The sequence below is a fragment of the Scleropages formosus genome, chromosome 9 (genome assembly GCF_900964775.1).
Source record: "Scleropages formosus chromosome 9, fSclFor1.1, whole genome shotgun sequence".
Lineage (NCBI taxonomy): Eukaryota > Metazoa > Chordata > Actinopteri > Osteoglossiformes > Osteoglossidae > Scleropages > Scleropages formosus.
Window position 1 is genome coordinate 25,283,360 of NC_041814.1, and position 15,759 is coordinate 25,299,118.

General features: G+C 45.2%; 2 protein-coding genes and 1 long non-coding RNA gene across 12 annotated transcripts in view; 1 reads left to right on the forward strand and 2 right to left on the reverse strand.

The window, feature by feature from the left end:
• LOC108929635 (sodium/potassium-transporting ATPase subunit beta-1-interacting protein 3) overlaps positions 1–546 on the reverse strand; it is a 122,759-nt gene extending 122,213 nt beyond the window's left edge. For all 4 annotated transcript variants that reach the window (XM_018744319.2, XM_018744317.2, XM_018744318.2 and 1 more), the window contains exon 1: positions 181–546. In XM_018744319.2, coding sequence (XP_018599835.1) covers positions 181–234 — 54 coding nt within the window. In that variant the 5' untranslated portion in view covers positions 235–546. The remainder of the gene's footprint in view (positions 1–180) is intronic.
• Positions 547–10,085: 9,539 nt separating this feature from the next.
• Positions 10,086–15,759, forward strand: part of unm_hu7910 (un-named hu7910) — a 53,717-nt gene continuing 48,043 nt past the window's right edge. For 3 of the 7 annotated variants that reach the window (XM_018744295.2, XM_018744293.2, XM_018744296.2), the window contains exon 1: positions 10,086–10,888. In XM_018744295.2, the coding sequence (XP_018599811.2) occupies positions 10,648–10,888 (241 nt within the window). In that variant the 5' untranslated portion in view covers positions 10,086–10,647. The remainder of the gene's footprint in view (positions 10,889–15,759) is intronic. The other 4 variants (XM_018744291.2, XM_018744292.2, XM_029255196.1 and 1 more) reach the window with 2 other exon arrangements.
• Positions 12,382–15,732, reverse strand: LOC108929628 (uncharacterized). Its single transcript, XR_001965775.2, has 3 exons — positions 15,122–15,732; positions 14,238–14,353; positions 12,382–14,024 (listed from the first exon to the last, which is right to left on the reverse strand). It is a non-coding gene; the product is annotated as an uncharacterized LOC108929628 (long non-coding RNA).

Below are 15,759 nucleotides of genomic sequence, written 5' to 3' on the forward strand. Positions count from 1 at the left end.
GCGCCGGGGGACGCGCGAGGTGCGCAGCCCCGACGCGCGACGACCGAACAAAGAGCCGCTATCGCAGCCGCTCCGGCTCGGCGGCGCGACGAGTGTGTGCGCGCGGGCGCGCGCGCGCCAACGGGAGCGCGTGTGGATCGCGAGGAGCCCTGCGACGGGAGCGCGGAAACGCGCACTTACCAGCTGCAAAGTGCACAGGAAGATGAGCGTGCATCGCCCGCTGCAGCAGCCCATTTTCCTACAGTGACAGAGGCGCTCGGTTGTAGTCCAGGGTGCGCGCAGAGCGGAGCGGACGCCGAGGAGACGCGCGGCTTCCTACAAAAACGCGGCGGCGATCGAGAGCACAAAACGTGCCGGTGCGCCGCGCATATCCCAAAAAAAAGTCCGGCGAAAGAGGCGCGATCTTAAGGAAAGTGTTCGCAGATGGAGGAGCAGGAGGAGGAGGAGGAGGAATAGGAGGAGGAGATCCTCGGGCTCGTCTGGAGCATGTCCCTCTGAGGATGGAGGGTGGAGGGTGATCGCCACGGGGGGCGGGCGGGCGGGCGAGCGGGGGAGTGGGGGGGCGGCTTCACTCGGACCCGGGTCTGCCTCCCAGCAGCGCAGCGCCGGGTTGATGCTGGAGGAGTTGGGCTCTGCGCAGGGACTCGAGTGGTCCTGATGTTCAGAGGAGGGTCTCTTCTTCTTCTCCCCCCGCCCCCGATCCACCCATGCGCGTCGGGTTCTTCGGGGGCTTCCTGCCTCCCAGCCCGCTGTATGTAACACTTTCACTGCGTAACTTACTCTGCTTGTTTGCCACTCTGGTTTTGTCATAACAATTATTCTAATAATCATGTGTGTAATCATATGCATGATGTGCTTCATATATAACATTATGATTTTATATATATATATATATATATATGTGTGTGTGTGTGTGTGTCTGTGTATATACTGTACGTATGTATATAACACAGTGTCAATAATAATTTATATATATATATGTATTAATTGTAATACATATTAACAGTACCATCATATAGTGCTATAATACATACATACATAATAATAACATATAACGGTGTTACATTTATAGCAGATACTTTTCTCCAAAGCGACGTACATCTCATAGAAAATACAATGTGTACATTACATTAGGAAAAAGAGACATAGCTGCAGATGTGTGATTCTTAACTTAAGTACAATTTGCTTCCTTCACCATGTGCACCAACGTTCATCACACAAGTAGCTGCATAAAACTTTACCAGAATATCGCTGATTCCTGATTCCTAGTAGTTTTTTTTTTTTTTTTTTTTGATGCATATAAACATTTACGTTGCATTGCAGGAGTGGCTCTGTAAAGGACTGATCCGAGCATGATGATGAACATTTATACCTTACATGAACTTAAGAGATCAAGTTACATTAATATACACTAAAAGTATGTAGAATATACAATTCGTCCGTTTTTTATATGTAATTAAAGTATTAATGTTTCCCGGTTTGTCAGATAATGTATAATGTGTCTTATGACCATCCAAAGACCCGGTCCGTCTATTCAATATAAACACGTGTTTTGTGTTGTAACCTCATAGGTGATCATCAGATGATCGATTTCTGAAAATGCCTTTTTTTTTTACTGTTTTCTTCTCTCCAATCAAGCGTGTTCGTTTCATTGCATTTCGTTCCTCACCCTGGAAGTATTTTGCGCTCCTCGCCCCCACTCAGAGGTGAGATGATGGACGTGTCGGTGATGTGACGATACTTTATTCCAGTCCTTTGTTGTTCGGGATCAGGTGTCGCCCCCTAGTGGCGAGGGCAGCCGCGCGCGGCTTCCTTTCCTCGGGCTGCCAAACTGGCCCACGTGGAGCTGCAAAAAAAAAAAATAAATAATAAACGAAATCAATACACCAACAAACACGGTTTATGACATGATATTAAACTGGTGATAATGAAAATGCTGTCATATACTGTACTGCAGTCCAGTATTACTGTACTTGTTCAGGACACCAGAGGATGTAACATTATCGTATAATGACTGTCCATTTCTGACCATATTATGAACGATCCAGTGATCTGAAAAGTGAAATCAAAGCTCCAGAAGTACAGGGTATGCTCTGGATGGGACACCGGGCCATCACACCACACACACACACACACACACACACACACACACACACACACACACACACACACACACACACACGCACACCACACGCTCAATGGGACGGTTCCAAATAAAGGACACTGTAAAGTGACCCAGTGACCTGTCCTTGGGAGGACGTCCCTGGAAAAAAAGCACACAGACACTAAAACGTGCACCGTGTATTAAAGTATGAACACGGCACATGCAAATATGAGCACATGGGAGATGCAGTACTTGGAGAATTGAAATGAAAAGATATACCACATAAAGATTTGGAGAGATTAGGCAGGAAAAATAATACCAGCACTGAAAATTATTTAGGACCCAAAGTTATTATATGAAGTCATTTCATGTAATGTGTCTCTCTCTCTCTCTCTCTCTCTCTCTCTCTCTCTCTCTCTCTCTCTCTTTCTCACTCTTCCTCTTTCTTTGTCTCCCTGCAGAGAGAGACTTACTGAAAGGAAATTTCCAGCAGTTAATTAATAGCAGTAGATACACTGCTTCAGCACGGTGCAAACACAGTATCTGCGGCATCGTGTTTCTTACTTACTAGATGAATTATATAATTTTTTCCATAATGTACGGAGAACAATACGATGATTTCATCTGCTTTCTGCAAAGTTAATTTGCACAGAAAAAGTAATACTAATTGTGGCTCAAAGTAAGTAAATCACTGTAACAAAGGCCGCTGTGCGGTTCAGATGAGCGCCGAGTTCCAATGCGTGTCGCCTATGAAAGACTAATATTAATAATAATGAGCTTCCAAAGCCAAATGAGGCAGATGTGAGAAGCAGAAAGAGGCCAAATGGTCAGTCAGCTTTGGTTACAAAAGCTGCAGAATTATTTACAGAGTCAAAAATAGTAACACTAGAGTGGAAAAGAGGAGTTGTGGTCACGAAACGAAGCTCATCAGCAGGTAGAAACAGACAAATAAGAGGATATCTGCTGAAAAACCACTGTGGTCCACAACGGTCCTGGAAATGACCACAGACCACGATTCGGTAGCGTCACACCGGGAGTGTAACGCGGCTCCATTTTTTGCCACGGCTGCTGTTCCAACACATCAGCTGGAGAAGAGAAGCCACCAGGTCTGCTGATTGCTCCACACGGTCCTATAACGGTGAAGGAAAATGAGGCCATTCGAGCTGACCGGGGGCGACCACTTTCTTCACGGTGCTCCTATATTCCAGCACAACAGCAGACCCATCAAAACATCACTTTACCTTTACGGTATTTCTGGAGTTCACACTGAGGTCTCCACTTCCTTTGTTCCTTGGAGAACTGTAGTCCCTGGTTTTCATTTTGGAAGAACCTTCCATCGGCTGCTGTCATTCTTGACTTGGCACATCGGTGCAAAGCAACTTAAAATACCATGTTTTGCACATGAAGCAATTTACACTGATGTACACAGTTATACAACAGCATATTCTTGCTAGAGTAAATGAGGTAAGTACCCCCCTCAAGGGTACTTTGAAGCAGAAACCTTCTAGTTATAAACCAACAGCCTTAACAACTATGCCACATGCTGCCAATAGCCCAAGGAGTTCAGAACCTTCACAACATACTGAATGTATCTGAAGGAGGTTCCCTATTTGGAGCGTGATCATCATTTATGGGTGTTGTTTGTGTTATTGTATCTGCCCACATGTTACATTTATTTAGTTAGCTGACACCTTTATCCAATTTGACGTACACTGTTACTCTACCTACGTGGGGGTGTGGTGGTGCAGCGGGTTGGACCGGGTCCTGCTCTCTGGTGGGTCTGGGGTTCGAATCCTGCTTGGGGTGCCTTGCGATGGACTGGTGTCCCGTCCTGGGTGTGTCCCCTCCCCCTTCAGCCTTATGCCCTGAGTTGCTGGGTTAGGCTCCAGTTCCCCGCGACCCTGTATGGGACAAGCGGTTCAGAAAGTGTGTGTGTGTGTGTGTGTGTGTGTGTGTGTGTGTGTGTGTGTGTGTGTGTGTTACTCTACCTACAATTATTTACACAGGTGGGGAATGTTGCTGGAGCAATTTAAGGGGAGGTACCTTGCTCAAGGGTACTACAGCCAGAGGGGGGGAGCAAACCTGCAACCCCCACACAGTGTCCAAAACCACTTGTCCCAAGCGAGGTCACGGTGAACCAGAGCCTAACCCGGCAACACAGGGCATAGGGCTGGGAGGGAGGGGCCACACCCAGGACAGGATGCAAGTCCATCACAAGGCACCCCAGGCAGGATTCGAACCCGAGACCCACGGAGAGGAGGACCCGGCCAAACCTGCCGCACCACTGCACCCACCGCAAACCTGCAACCTCCAGGTGCAAAGGCAGCAGCACTAACCTCTGCACTACCACGTATCTTCTAGTTCAGCCCAGACTTGCTACAACCCACAGCACTCGACGCTCCTGCTTCCTGTGCCCAAGTGACTGAAGCAGTTACATGGATTTCCAACCACATTCCACCGGTTCTCTTAGTCCAGAAGAGCAGGCTTTACTTTACCCAGGTTTGAGTCTCCCCCCAGTGGCGGAAACACAAAGGCCACAGCATGTGGACGGATACATGATTACAGTACACTATGGTACATTCAAAATGTTCAGAAGACGACAGCCTCCGTAGCTCTGCTTCACTCTTTAGAGGGTTTTGTCTGAAGTGGTGCGAGGAAGGGAAAATAGGTGGATACGGAATGTCCTCATGCTCATCCTCATCATCATCGTCATCCTTCTGTCAGTTAGCAACCATCTTGCTGAGCAGGTGAGGCCCACGGTGCTGTTAGACAACCCTCCCTGACCACCCCCTTCCTGGCTTTTTTCCCACCATCCGGCATGCGCAGCACTCCTACACTCGCCATCTCTATGCCCCGGCAGTGATTTACAGTGATTTACCACTACGCCGACTGACACTGAGCTCCCAGATCACGTCGACACCTGAAGGTCTGTGTGAGACCAAGGCCATCTGCTGCCTTCTTTGTGCTCCATCCAACAGCCTGGAACGTCCAGCCGTCACCGCACCCTCCATGACATACGTGATCCATCTCGTATTTCTTCGACCTGTCTAAAAATGCACCTTTCTGTACAAACACTCGTGGGATTTTCCTGGAGCTGTACTTGACTGCCTTCTTATAAGCAGACATGATAGTTTTTTTTTTTTTTTTAATTTTTATTCCTTTCTTGAAAAACATGCTCAGTTATTTGTTCTGATTAAAATTTACCTGATTTATTAATAAACCTATGGAAAGATTTGTCACATTTTTTTAAAAAACAAAACATTTGTCCTTTTTTTTTTTAAATAATAAATCAGTGTATAATTTAAATTTTAATTACAAAAGGAAGCAAAATGTGAAGCGGAAAAAAAAAAAGAAAAGTTTAGCATTTCATTTCAGATCTGGGCTTTTAATTTCTTTTATGTTCAGCCAGATGCTAATTTTGCACTGATGCAAAACGTTGACAAATTTACCTCATAGTGGGAGTACACTTGGCACATCACCATCTATAACAAAGGAAATATACAGTAATTTGTTACAATTTATGAAAGTATGTATTTTTATAAGAAATCATCACTAATGTGAAAATGAAAGTCATTTTACAGCAAAAAAAGAAACAGACAAGAGGCTCGCTGCAGACCAGTATTTGAGAATTAGTTCCAATAAAAAGATGTTTTTATCCAGAGCTCACTTGACATCAAAAGATGTGCACAAGGCAGAAAATCTGATTCGCTGTTTAAAAAAATGTATTATTAAAAAATCATATTGTCTATGTGGATTCATGCATCTAAACGTATTTGAATCTAGAAGATTGCGGTGAAGTACCACTTGGTCACAATGTCATGAACATCACTGAAGAACAAGTCAGAGGGTCCAGAGATGAGGACCATGTCCGTCATCCCTGGTTTTGTACCATGGTATTGGATGATGGCTGGAACTGCCATGAACTGACAGATAAGGGCCCTGATGGGATGTGGAGCCTGATGTCTAGGTTAACCGGCAGAGGAGACCCCCTCGGGTCAGCATGATTGGTCCTTGGGAACCTGAAGGTGTGGTTCTGCATGCTGAAGATCCTGATCCCCCCAAGCAAAACACAGTCACACACGTGAAAACACACATACCTTTTACAACAGACCAGTTGTTCAACATTAACATCCCACCAGCCATGACAGACAGACTCCCACTCCCACATTTTTTCACACAGGAATGTTGGCCATAATCGCAAGGCATGTGGACCATGTAAGGCACCCGATCCTTGATGGATTAGCACGGTAATTGGTGCATTAGTGGCAAAGATGAAGGTAATTTACTTCTGCAGACACATCTAGGCAGTGCAAACATTCATAATCCTTTCGAGACAACGTGCCGGGGGGGGGTAATTTTTTGTGTTGATTAGTTGGCTCAAGGTTGAATGTGATGGCTGGTTGTTGGGCAGGGTAAAGACGTACCACGCACACCTTAAGATGCCACAGCAGCAACCGAACCCGGAGCCCAGATCCCCTCTGCTCCACTGCGTGGTTCTCAAGAGATTCTGCAGTACACAAATTTTAATACTGCAAAGGGATTCTGACTCCCAGTTCAGCAGCGGCCGAGACCCAGTGGTCAGACACGCGAATCTGTATTCGTCGCAACAGAGCAATATGCAGCTGAAACCTTGAAACCTGTAACCGCCAATAGCCGGATTTCATCATTATTAACTGGTATTTTAATACAGGCTAAGAGGTAGCGCAGAAAATAGAGAAAAACACTGATGAGTGCTGCTACAGTGTTCACTTCTTCTGCTGTTTTACCCTTGAAAAAGACACTTACCTGGAGCTGCTCCAGAAAAAAAAAAAAAAAAAACCCAGATGTATAAATTCGTGTGAAAAAAAATCTGTAAATCACATCAGGTGTAAGGATCATCTAAGTGATAGTAACAGGACATGCTTATAAGATAATTTACATTCATCTGATGCTTCTCTTCAAAGCAGCTTAGTAATTTACCCATTTACACAAGTGAGCAATTTAGGGTAAGTACCTTGCTCAAGGGTACTAGAGCTGGAGGTGGGAATCAAACCAGAGACCTTCGGGTACAAAGGCAGCATCTCGAACCACTACGGCACCAGCTGCCTGCGCTTAGGAAGGATGGTATGGTTGAAAGAGAAGCAGAAAACCACACGGGCTGTAATACCAGTGTAAAGCAGGGGACAGTGAGGTATCCATATTTCATCTGGGGCACCTAAACTGCCTAATTAGTGCTCCATTAAAGCAAGATGCCAGTGTGCATGAATAACATGGTGACACAGGGCCTTAAAATAGCCAAGGGAAATTGGGGATGTAAACTTTAAATTGCTGCAGTTACAGCAACGTATTTTTATAATGCTTTGACGGCATGACAAATATTGAGCATCGCTGGCGGGAATATATTAAATTTAGCCGCAGAAAAGCAAGTCTTAAAATCTGGTCCTGCATATTAAAACGAGGTTTACCGTTCAGAAGGTGGAAGCGGAGTGAGGCTTGTGGGACATCACGGGGTTAGTGGAGATGTTCTGCACGGTGGAGACAGGAGGTACCAGCTGGAAAGACACAGTGCCGTCACCCTCTTATTTGGCTCATGCACCAGCTCCCAGGCCAGAAAATAAGATATAACAAGGATGGGTGAAGTTTTTGAGGGATGGTGCTGACAGCCTGTTTGAAGGCGGACTGACTCATGAGTTTTTCACACTATTAAACACGAGTTCTATTGAAGTCCTTTGAAGAATAAAGTTGATAATATTGCTGCACCATGCTGGAGAGACAAAATAAAACATTTTGGTCTCTGTTCTATTTTATTTTTGTCATTTTTATATCCAAAGTAACCTAGCAAGGTGATTATTTTGCAGCTGACCGTTCAAAAAGTGCATTGTGAGATTATCCTGCACCATCGTGTCCCTGTGGTCCAAAACGCTGAATCATAAACATTACAGATGTATGAAAGCTACAGAGCAAGAAATAAGGCAGTCGAAACATCCATCGAGGATCTTTGTCGCTCTTACCACTTATTTAGAGAGTTATGTAACCAACGTTGGAACAAATGCCAACTGAAATGAAAATAATACTGAGGCTAAAAATGTCAAATGTTTCACTCTGGGCTAAAGTGAACTGAACTAGACCCACATGTATTTTATGTTTCTGCTAGAATTATTGTATTTCTTCTGCTAGTTTGGCAGCTTCTGCAAGATTAGGGAGAGGTTGTTTGAAAATAAAATGCACACATGCTGCTGTGATTTGTTATTGTGTAACTGGGGCTTCTTGATGTTGTGGCCCTTATGGGAATAAGAATACATTCACGTTTATTTATTTATCAGATGGGGGGCGCGGTGGTGCAGCAGGCTTGGCCGAGTCCCGCTCTCTGGTGGGTCAGGGGTTCGAGTCCCGCTTGGGGTGCCTTGCGACGGACTGGCCTCCCCCTCCAGCCTTACACCCTGTGCTGCCAGGTTAGTCTCCGGTTCGCCATGACCACGCTTGAGACAAGCAGTTTCCGAGCGTGTCTGTATTTATCAGATGCTTTTCTCCAAAGTGACTTCCAATGAACTCTGTGTAGTGTTATCAGCCCACACACCTTATTCACTGTGGTGACTTACACTGCTACATACACTACTTACACTGGGTCACTCATCCAGTGGAACACACACACTCTCTGTGTCACTCACACACTATGGGTGAACCTGAACAGCATGTCTTTGGACTGTGGGAGGAAAGCAGAGCACCCAGAGGAAACCCACACAGATTCAGGGAGAACATGCAAACTCCACACAGCCTGAGAGGGGATTAAACCCTCTATGCCACCATGCTGCCCATGAATAGAGCCAATATAGCCCTACATCCAAAAATGTTTCTCTGGACAGAAAATAGAAAATACATGCACTAAAAGAAACAGGCTTTTGAAAAGAATGGAGCATTTAGACTTTTTTAGCATGTCCAGTGGACCCTTCCAGAAAGCTGTCATGCCAGTGAGTTCTGAAAAGTTTCAGTGGGTCTACAATTAAGGCCCGAAAGGGAACTGAGTTGTGTTGTTATGTAATTTTGCCCTGCGATGGGCTGGCTTCTCATCCAGGGTGTCCACATCTCACACTCCAAGCTTCCAGCATAGGCTCCATACCATTGTCACCCTACATTGGACAAGCAGTTGTCGATGCGAGCGAGTGAGTGTTATGTAGTTTATTAATAATGTAATATATCAGGGGGTTGCAGTGGCGCAGCGGGTTTAGCCGGGTCTTGCTCTCCGGCGGATCTGGGGCTTGAGTCCTGCTTGGGGTGCCCTGCAGCGGACTGGCATCCCGCCCGGGGTGCGTCCCCTCCCCCCCAGCTCCACGTCACCATGGTAAGCCCCGGGTTGCCAAGACCCCGCTCGGAGCAAGCAGCTTCCGACTGTGTGTGTGTACAAAGGTGGCACAGCAGGTAACACTAGGTTCAAATCCAGCTGTGTGGAGTTTGAATTTTCCATCCATGTCTGTGGGTTTCCTCCAAGTGCTCTGGTTTCCTCTCACAATGGTGTTCTCAGTGAACTGGCAATGCCAAATTGCCCATAGTGTGTGTATGTATGGTTGTCAATAGACTGGCATCCCATCCCAGTTGTATCTCATCTAGCCTCACACTCATTGATTCCAGGATAGGCTCCAGACCCCCATGACCCTGACATGGATAAGCAGTGAACAAATATGAAAAGTGTAATACATGTGCACAACAAATGACCATACTTACGACTCTCTCCCATTCCCATGTAATAATGGGTTTCCAACAGCACTCCACACACTGCCGTGCTTAACACACCATGGCAAACAAAAATGTTCTTTTAGCGAAAAAAGCAGAAGCCCACACTCGACACAAGTTCAAATCAGTCTTTTATTTCAGTACATGACAGCAAATGTTTTTTCCTCATCGATGATGCTAACAGATCCCCATCTACTCTAAATGTACAAAGAGTGAAAGTCCCCAAACAGATATTTCCGTCTTTCAGAAGGGACATCATTCCTAATACAGGCACGTCATTGAAAAATAATAAGTCAAGTGTGATGGAACTAGAATCATTAGTGTTTAACTTCCGGGAGAGAATTAAAGTGGTTAAATGAGGTGTGAATTTTAAAACACAGTCAGTACTTAGTTCTGCTGGCCTTTAGCCTTGCTTTACCACATCGTGTACAGAAGTGTCTCGTGGTTAAATGAATGCGGTTGGCGACATGCAAGTGTCCGCGCGCGAGAGAGAGAGAGAGAGAGAGAGAGAGAGATGCACGAACACAAGTGTCTCTATCTCGTTCCGCGTGGGATTTAGGGCACTGGCTAAAAGCAAGCAAGTTCCCACCCGTGGACCGCGGAAGAGGGCGCTTCCAAGCTCTATTCCCAGGCCACTCGCGCTTACGTAAGCATTTCAGTTGTTTTCGGACCCGTTTCCGAGCTCTCGCGATGACAGACATCTTCCATTTTGCCACGTTCGCGTGCTGGCAGGATACGGGAATCGCGAGGCGGTTCTAACCCGCGGCCATCCACACGATTGAATCAGGCACACACCTCTGAGCATCTATTGGACAGGTCATAGCATTTTCCCGCCCATGGGAGCCTTTCCTGTCCCCTCATTGGTTGAAGTCAGAGTCACACACGTGTCAGGCGCTGCAGTGGGTTTTGCTTCAGGAGGGCAAAGGGGTTTGATTTTTTTTTTTAAGGATTCACTACTGTTAGAATTTGGGAGGAACGGATCGACTCGCACGGCACCATTATTTTTTGAGAAATTTGCAGTGTATTACTTTCTTGAAATGGCTCAGAAGAAGAACTCAAAAGGACAAACCAAAAAAGGTGGGTGTATATAAAATTAAAAATGTCCAGTTTTTCTGTATGCATGATACACTGTGACTGTTCATTCCAGCGCAGGAGGCCTGTGTGGAAGTTGTCCATTATATAATGTGGTCTTTCTCACCATGTCCATGTGAACGGAAGCGTTGCACTGAGACGTAGTTTGTCTAAATTGCACCAAATACTGCGAACTGTGCAGAGAGGTGCCTGGCAGCCTGGAGCTCGTGGATGCAGATCCGATCGCTGCATCATCATCATCATCATCTATATATAATTACTTACTTCGTGGTTGTTTTCAGATTCCCGTGAATGGGTGAACGGACATTGCGTCCCATCCATCCCAGCCCAGCTTTCCTGGACCCCCTTGTGTTGCACTGAGCTGTGCACGTGCACTCAGCCGCGTCGTCCTTTAATCGAGCGCAGGGCTCGTCGCGCGCTCGACGGAGACGACGATTTACCGATCGCGCGGGTAGGCGAGTTAATAAGTCACTATAAGAGGACAGAGGTTCGCGTGAAGCAGAACTATAATGATGAATCATGTGTCTGCGTTATTCGTTTTTAAATGAACTTCGGGACGGGAACACTGCCGTGTCCTGAGAGCTGCGATGGATGGGGAGGGGTTCCACGTGGCCCTCGCTCGTGTTCTTTTTTTTTTTTTTGTTTGGGAGCCGGAACCCCCGCAGTGACACCTGCTAGATGATCTGGGAATGTGGAAGGGTGACGAGCGAATGACACTTGCACCCTTTTGCGGGCCGTGCGGAGCCGCGAATACGAACACGGATGTGGTTTGTTTTGCGGGGAAAGGACGTATAGCGATCGTTCGTATATCGAGAGTACGTATAAAGGGAGCGCGCGTATAGCGGGGTCTTCTGCGTGTTCCCACTCAGTGCGCAGCCAGCAGGGATATGATATAAAGTGAAATGTGTTCTTCATAAACACTTAGCTAAATTGATTGGGCAGCCTAATAATAATAGCTATTTTTATTACTATTAATAATAATATTAGTAATATTTTTACTATTTTTTAATGTAGCTGACACTTTTCTCCAAAGCTGCTTAAAATGTTAAGCTGCTAACAATAATTTACCTATTTTTCCTGCTGCTGGGTCATTTTACTCCGCAATTTTTAGGATAAGTACCCTGCTCAGGGGTACTATAGCTGGAGGTGGGATCTGAACCTGCAACCTTTGGGTCCAAAGGCAGCAATTTTAGCAGCTGCTATGCGACTAGCTGTTGCTGTATAATTATTATTATTATTATTATGTTATATACTATAATACTCATAGGGGGCATGGTGTTGCAGCAGGTTTGACCAGGTCCTGCTCTCTGGCGGGTCTGGGGTTCGAGTCCCACTTGGGGTGCCTTGTGTCGGACTGGCATCCCGTCCTGGGTGTGTCCCTACTAACCCGCCTTGTGTTGCAGGGTTAGTCTCCGATTTGCCGCAACCCCACGTGGGACAAGCAATTTCAGTCAGAGTGTGTGTGTGTGTGTGTGTGTGTGTGTGTGTGTGTGTGTGTGTGTGTGTGTGTGTAATAATCATCCATTGGATAGGAATAATAATTAGTAGTCATCAGTAGGAGTCCTGTGGACCTTCTTAAGAAATGCTTACCCAACATAGGCATTGATGGACAGTGTAAACTGCTGTCATATGACAGACCACACGTTTCACAGCTGCTTGTGATCTGTTTTCACTGGCCAATCTTATAGCTTTGTTTAAACATGTGCATTAATAAAAACATTACTGGGCAAGTGCCATGTGCCTTTATGGGTGCGTTCAGAAAAGAGCGGCAACAGATACACAGTGTGTCATGGCATAAATACAAGAAATGTAATTTGTGTGTGTATGTTTATCATTTCCCTGAAACTTCCCAGCTTCTATTATGTACAAGTAAGATAACATTGAACTTTTTCTTATATACATTAATACTTTGAGTATTTTCTCGCCATTGCAGTGTGTTTAAACGTCACCTGTTTTTTTTTATGTTCTCTGATGTGTATGATCTTTGTGTTTACTGGGAAAACCACATGTGTACATTTCTGTGTGTGAGGTGTAGACTTAAGCTTCTGTTTATTGAGTGCTACATTTCCTTTTAGTAATTTTCCTACTACAGATTCCCATATGAAGCTTTGCGACAAGAGGTTTGTTCTTTAAAAAACAAAAGTGCAGATATTCCAGGTTCACATATTGATGTTCATAAAATTACATAGTAATATTCATTTTGATTATGTAATTTGGATTTCCGGGGTTTTCTTTAAGCAATTGCTCCATTTGGTGGGGGGAAAAACAGACTTTTTCTGGCCTTTTGTTGAAGATGGAGAAACTGGTAATAGATGGTTTTGCTTTCTGTGAATTATTTTTTCCCTGCACTCTTTGTGGTTTTCCTAACACTAAAATGTCACAGAAGTCAAACTTGCTTCTGGTGTGATTGTTTAAGGCATGTCTTTGTTGTTGCATTGGATGTTAGTTGCATGATTTTTATTCATTATTTATTCATTTAGCTTACCCTTGCATTATTCGGTAAGGCGATTGCAAAAATTGCTGAGAATTTTTTTTAAGATGTTTTGCTTTCAGAAAACCAAACTTGTAACTGGTTCCTTAATTTATGAATACAATGGGATAGGATGCCTATTCATAATTGGTTTTGTTTCGAAGTCTAAAGTCACTTTAACCCCTACATCGCAATGAGTAAATGCATAATAATATACACACCTCTCAATTTATGTACAGATTAGGCTGTATAAAAATTAAGATATTACAAGTTTTTTAAAACAAACCCTGTTAGTCTCCTTTTTCTTAATGTCAAACCATATAAAGATTCAGCTATTTTAAAATAGCCAAAAATAAAAAGACCTTCTCTCCTCTTTCCATGAACATGCAGCTTTTGTCCTTGTCCTGTTATTGATCACCAATACGCACCTGATGCACCTGTGAACTCTTTGGACTTGACGTGAAAGGACCCTCTTTCTGTCTGGGAGTTTTGTGCCGCTATCTGTCTGCTCGGCAGGTACAGATAGAAACGCTGTTTTGGACATTAGGTGACGCACTGAAGCATCGAAGAATAAAACGGGAAAATGTTCATATGTTTAAAAATTCTTAGCCGTTTGTAAAATGAGGGCCAGCCGTCCGCCCCCTTGTGAACCTGTGGGAGAGAAATATTAACCTGTTGAATGAAATGTTTGTACTTTTTATGTTTTGTGCATGGGGTATTAATGCGGTAATGCAATTGTCCTATAATCCACACATCCCCTAATAGTGTGAATGATTTTTGCTTTCAAACAGATACATGATTGCACCGCTGTATGAGTGGCAGTGCAGTGATTTTTGTGTCTGCGCATGGGTTAGTTAGTCTTACCGTTTCTGAGGTTTACTGTGGTAAACTGGCTTTGCCTGCGTTTCAGGTGGGAAACCACACAGCAGATGTGCACGAGTCATGAGCCCAAGGGCGCCTCAACATTTACTCCTACATTCCTGCAAACAATTTGGGAAACGCTAGTGTGGGGGAGTGTGGAAAAGACACTGCTGCTGTGTGTCTCTGCGCTTTTATTAATGTTTCAAATCATAATTTCACATACAATTTCCTAGTTTTTTTTTTTTTTTTTCCCCCCCCTCTCCTTGCTGTAATGTTAAATTCCTTGTCCTCTGCAGGAGGATCAACTCATCCTTGCAACTGGAGCACTTGTGAAACTTCTGCAGCCTCTACTTTTTTTTCTTAACACCTTTTAAGTCCTGAGATTGTGGCTAAGATTTAGATCTTAACTTTTAAAACTCCTATTTGCATTTATCTGACACTTTTCTCCAAAGTGACTTACAATGTTAAGCTCCCTACAATTATTTACCCATTTATACAGCTGGGTAATTTTATTGGAGCAGTTTAGGGTAAGTACCTTGCTTAAGGGTACTACAGCAGGAGGTGAGACTCAAACCCCCGACCTTTGGGTGCAAAGGCAGCAGCCCTAACCACTGCACTACGAGCAATTAATAATGAAAGACCTGTACTTTTCACAAAGCCTTATGGGCTCAGATACCAGAACAAGAACCGCTGTTACATCCCCAAAAAACATACAGCGTTGGTGAAATATTCAGCCGTATGGATTGTGACTGAAATTGCCCTGAAATTCCTAAAATTTCTCGTTCTGTTTAACAAACAAAATGTTTCCGCTTCACATGTTGGCCCTGCCTTTCCATTGCATCCCCACCGCGAGGGGAAATGAGAGCGGTCCTCGGTGCAGCGCTTACCTGAGGGATGAAGGCATGAGGACAGTCAGGTAGCAGAGACGGTGGTCCCCTGCAGTGGACGTCGTACGTTGGACGGGACAATATTCGTATCCCGACGAAATAATCGTGGCGGATGAGCCTGAGCAGATGCGGGATGCCGGCCTGGTGACTGTCGTCACTTTTACCTCCTCGCCCCAAGTTCCTTCTCCTTTTGCAGATCATTGGAGACAGTAAACGTCCTTCTTCTGGCCATTTCCCAGTGAGTGTTGCTCGGCCGTCTAGTTTCCTCCGAAGTTCCGAAAACTCGTATCGGACGTGTGCAGCAGCAGGGTTTCCATCAGGGTCAGGAAAGTTTGGTGCGAATGGAAAGTGGAGCTCTTTTCTGTGTAGACCAGGGGGGCGCGCACAGCTCCGCGATTCCCCCAGCGCCTTTTTCCTCATACATAAAGACCTTTGGCAGCTCAAACAATGTGCGAACTTGCGCACGCGCCAGGGTCGGAAACGCGCTGCGCCTGGCACTCTCCCCCAGGGCTGCCGGCCCTTTCAATCCCCGTGCCCCCACCCGGGCGCCGTGGAAACAGGAAATTTGCAGCGGAGCACATTATGAGGCCCGTTTCCTCCCGCAGTCTGTCTGCGCGCACACACACACACACACACAC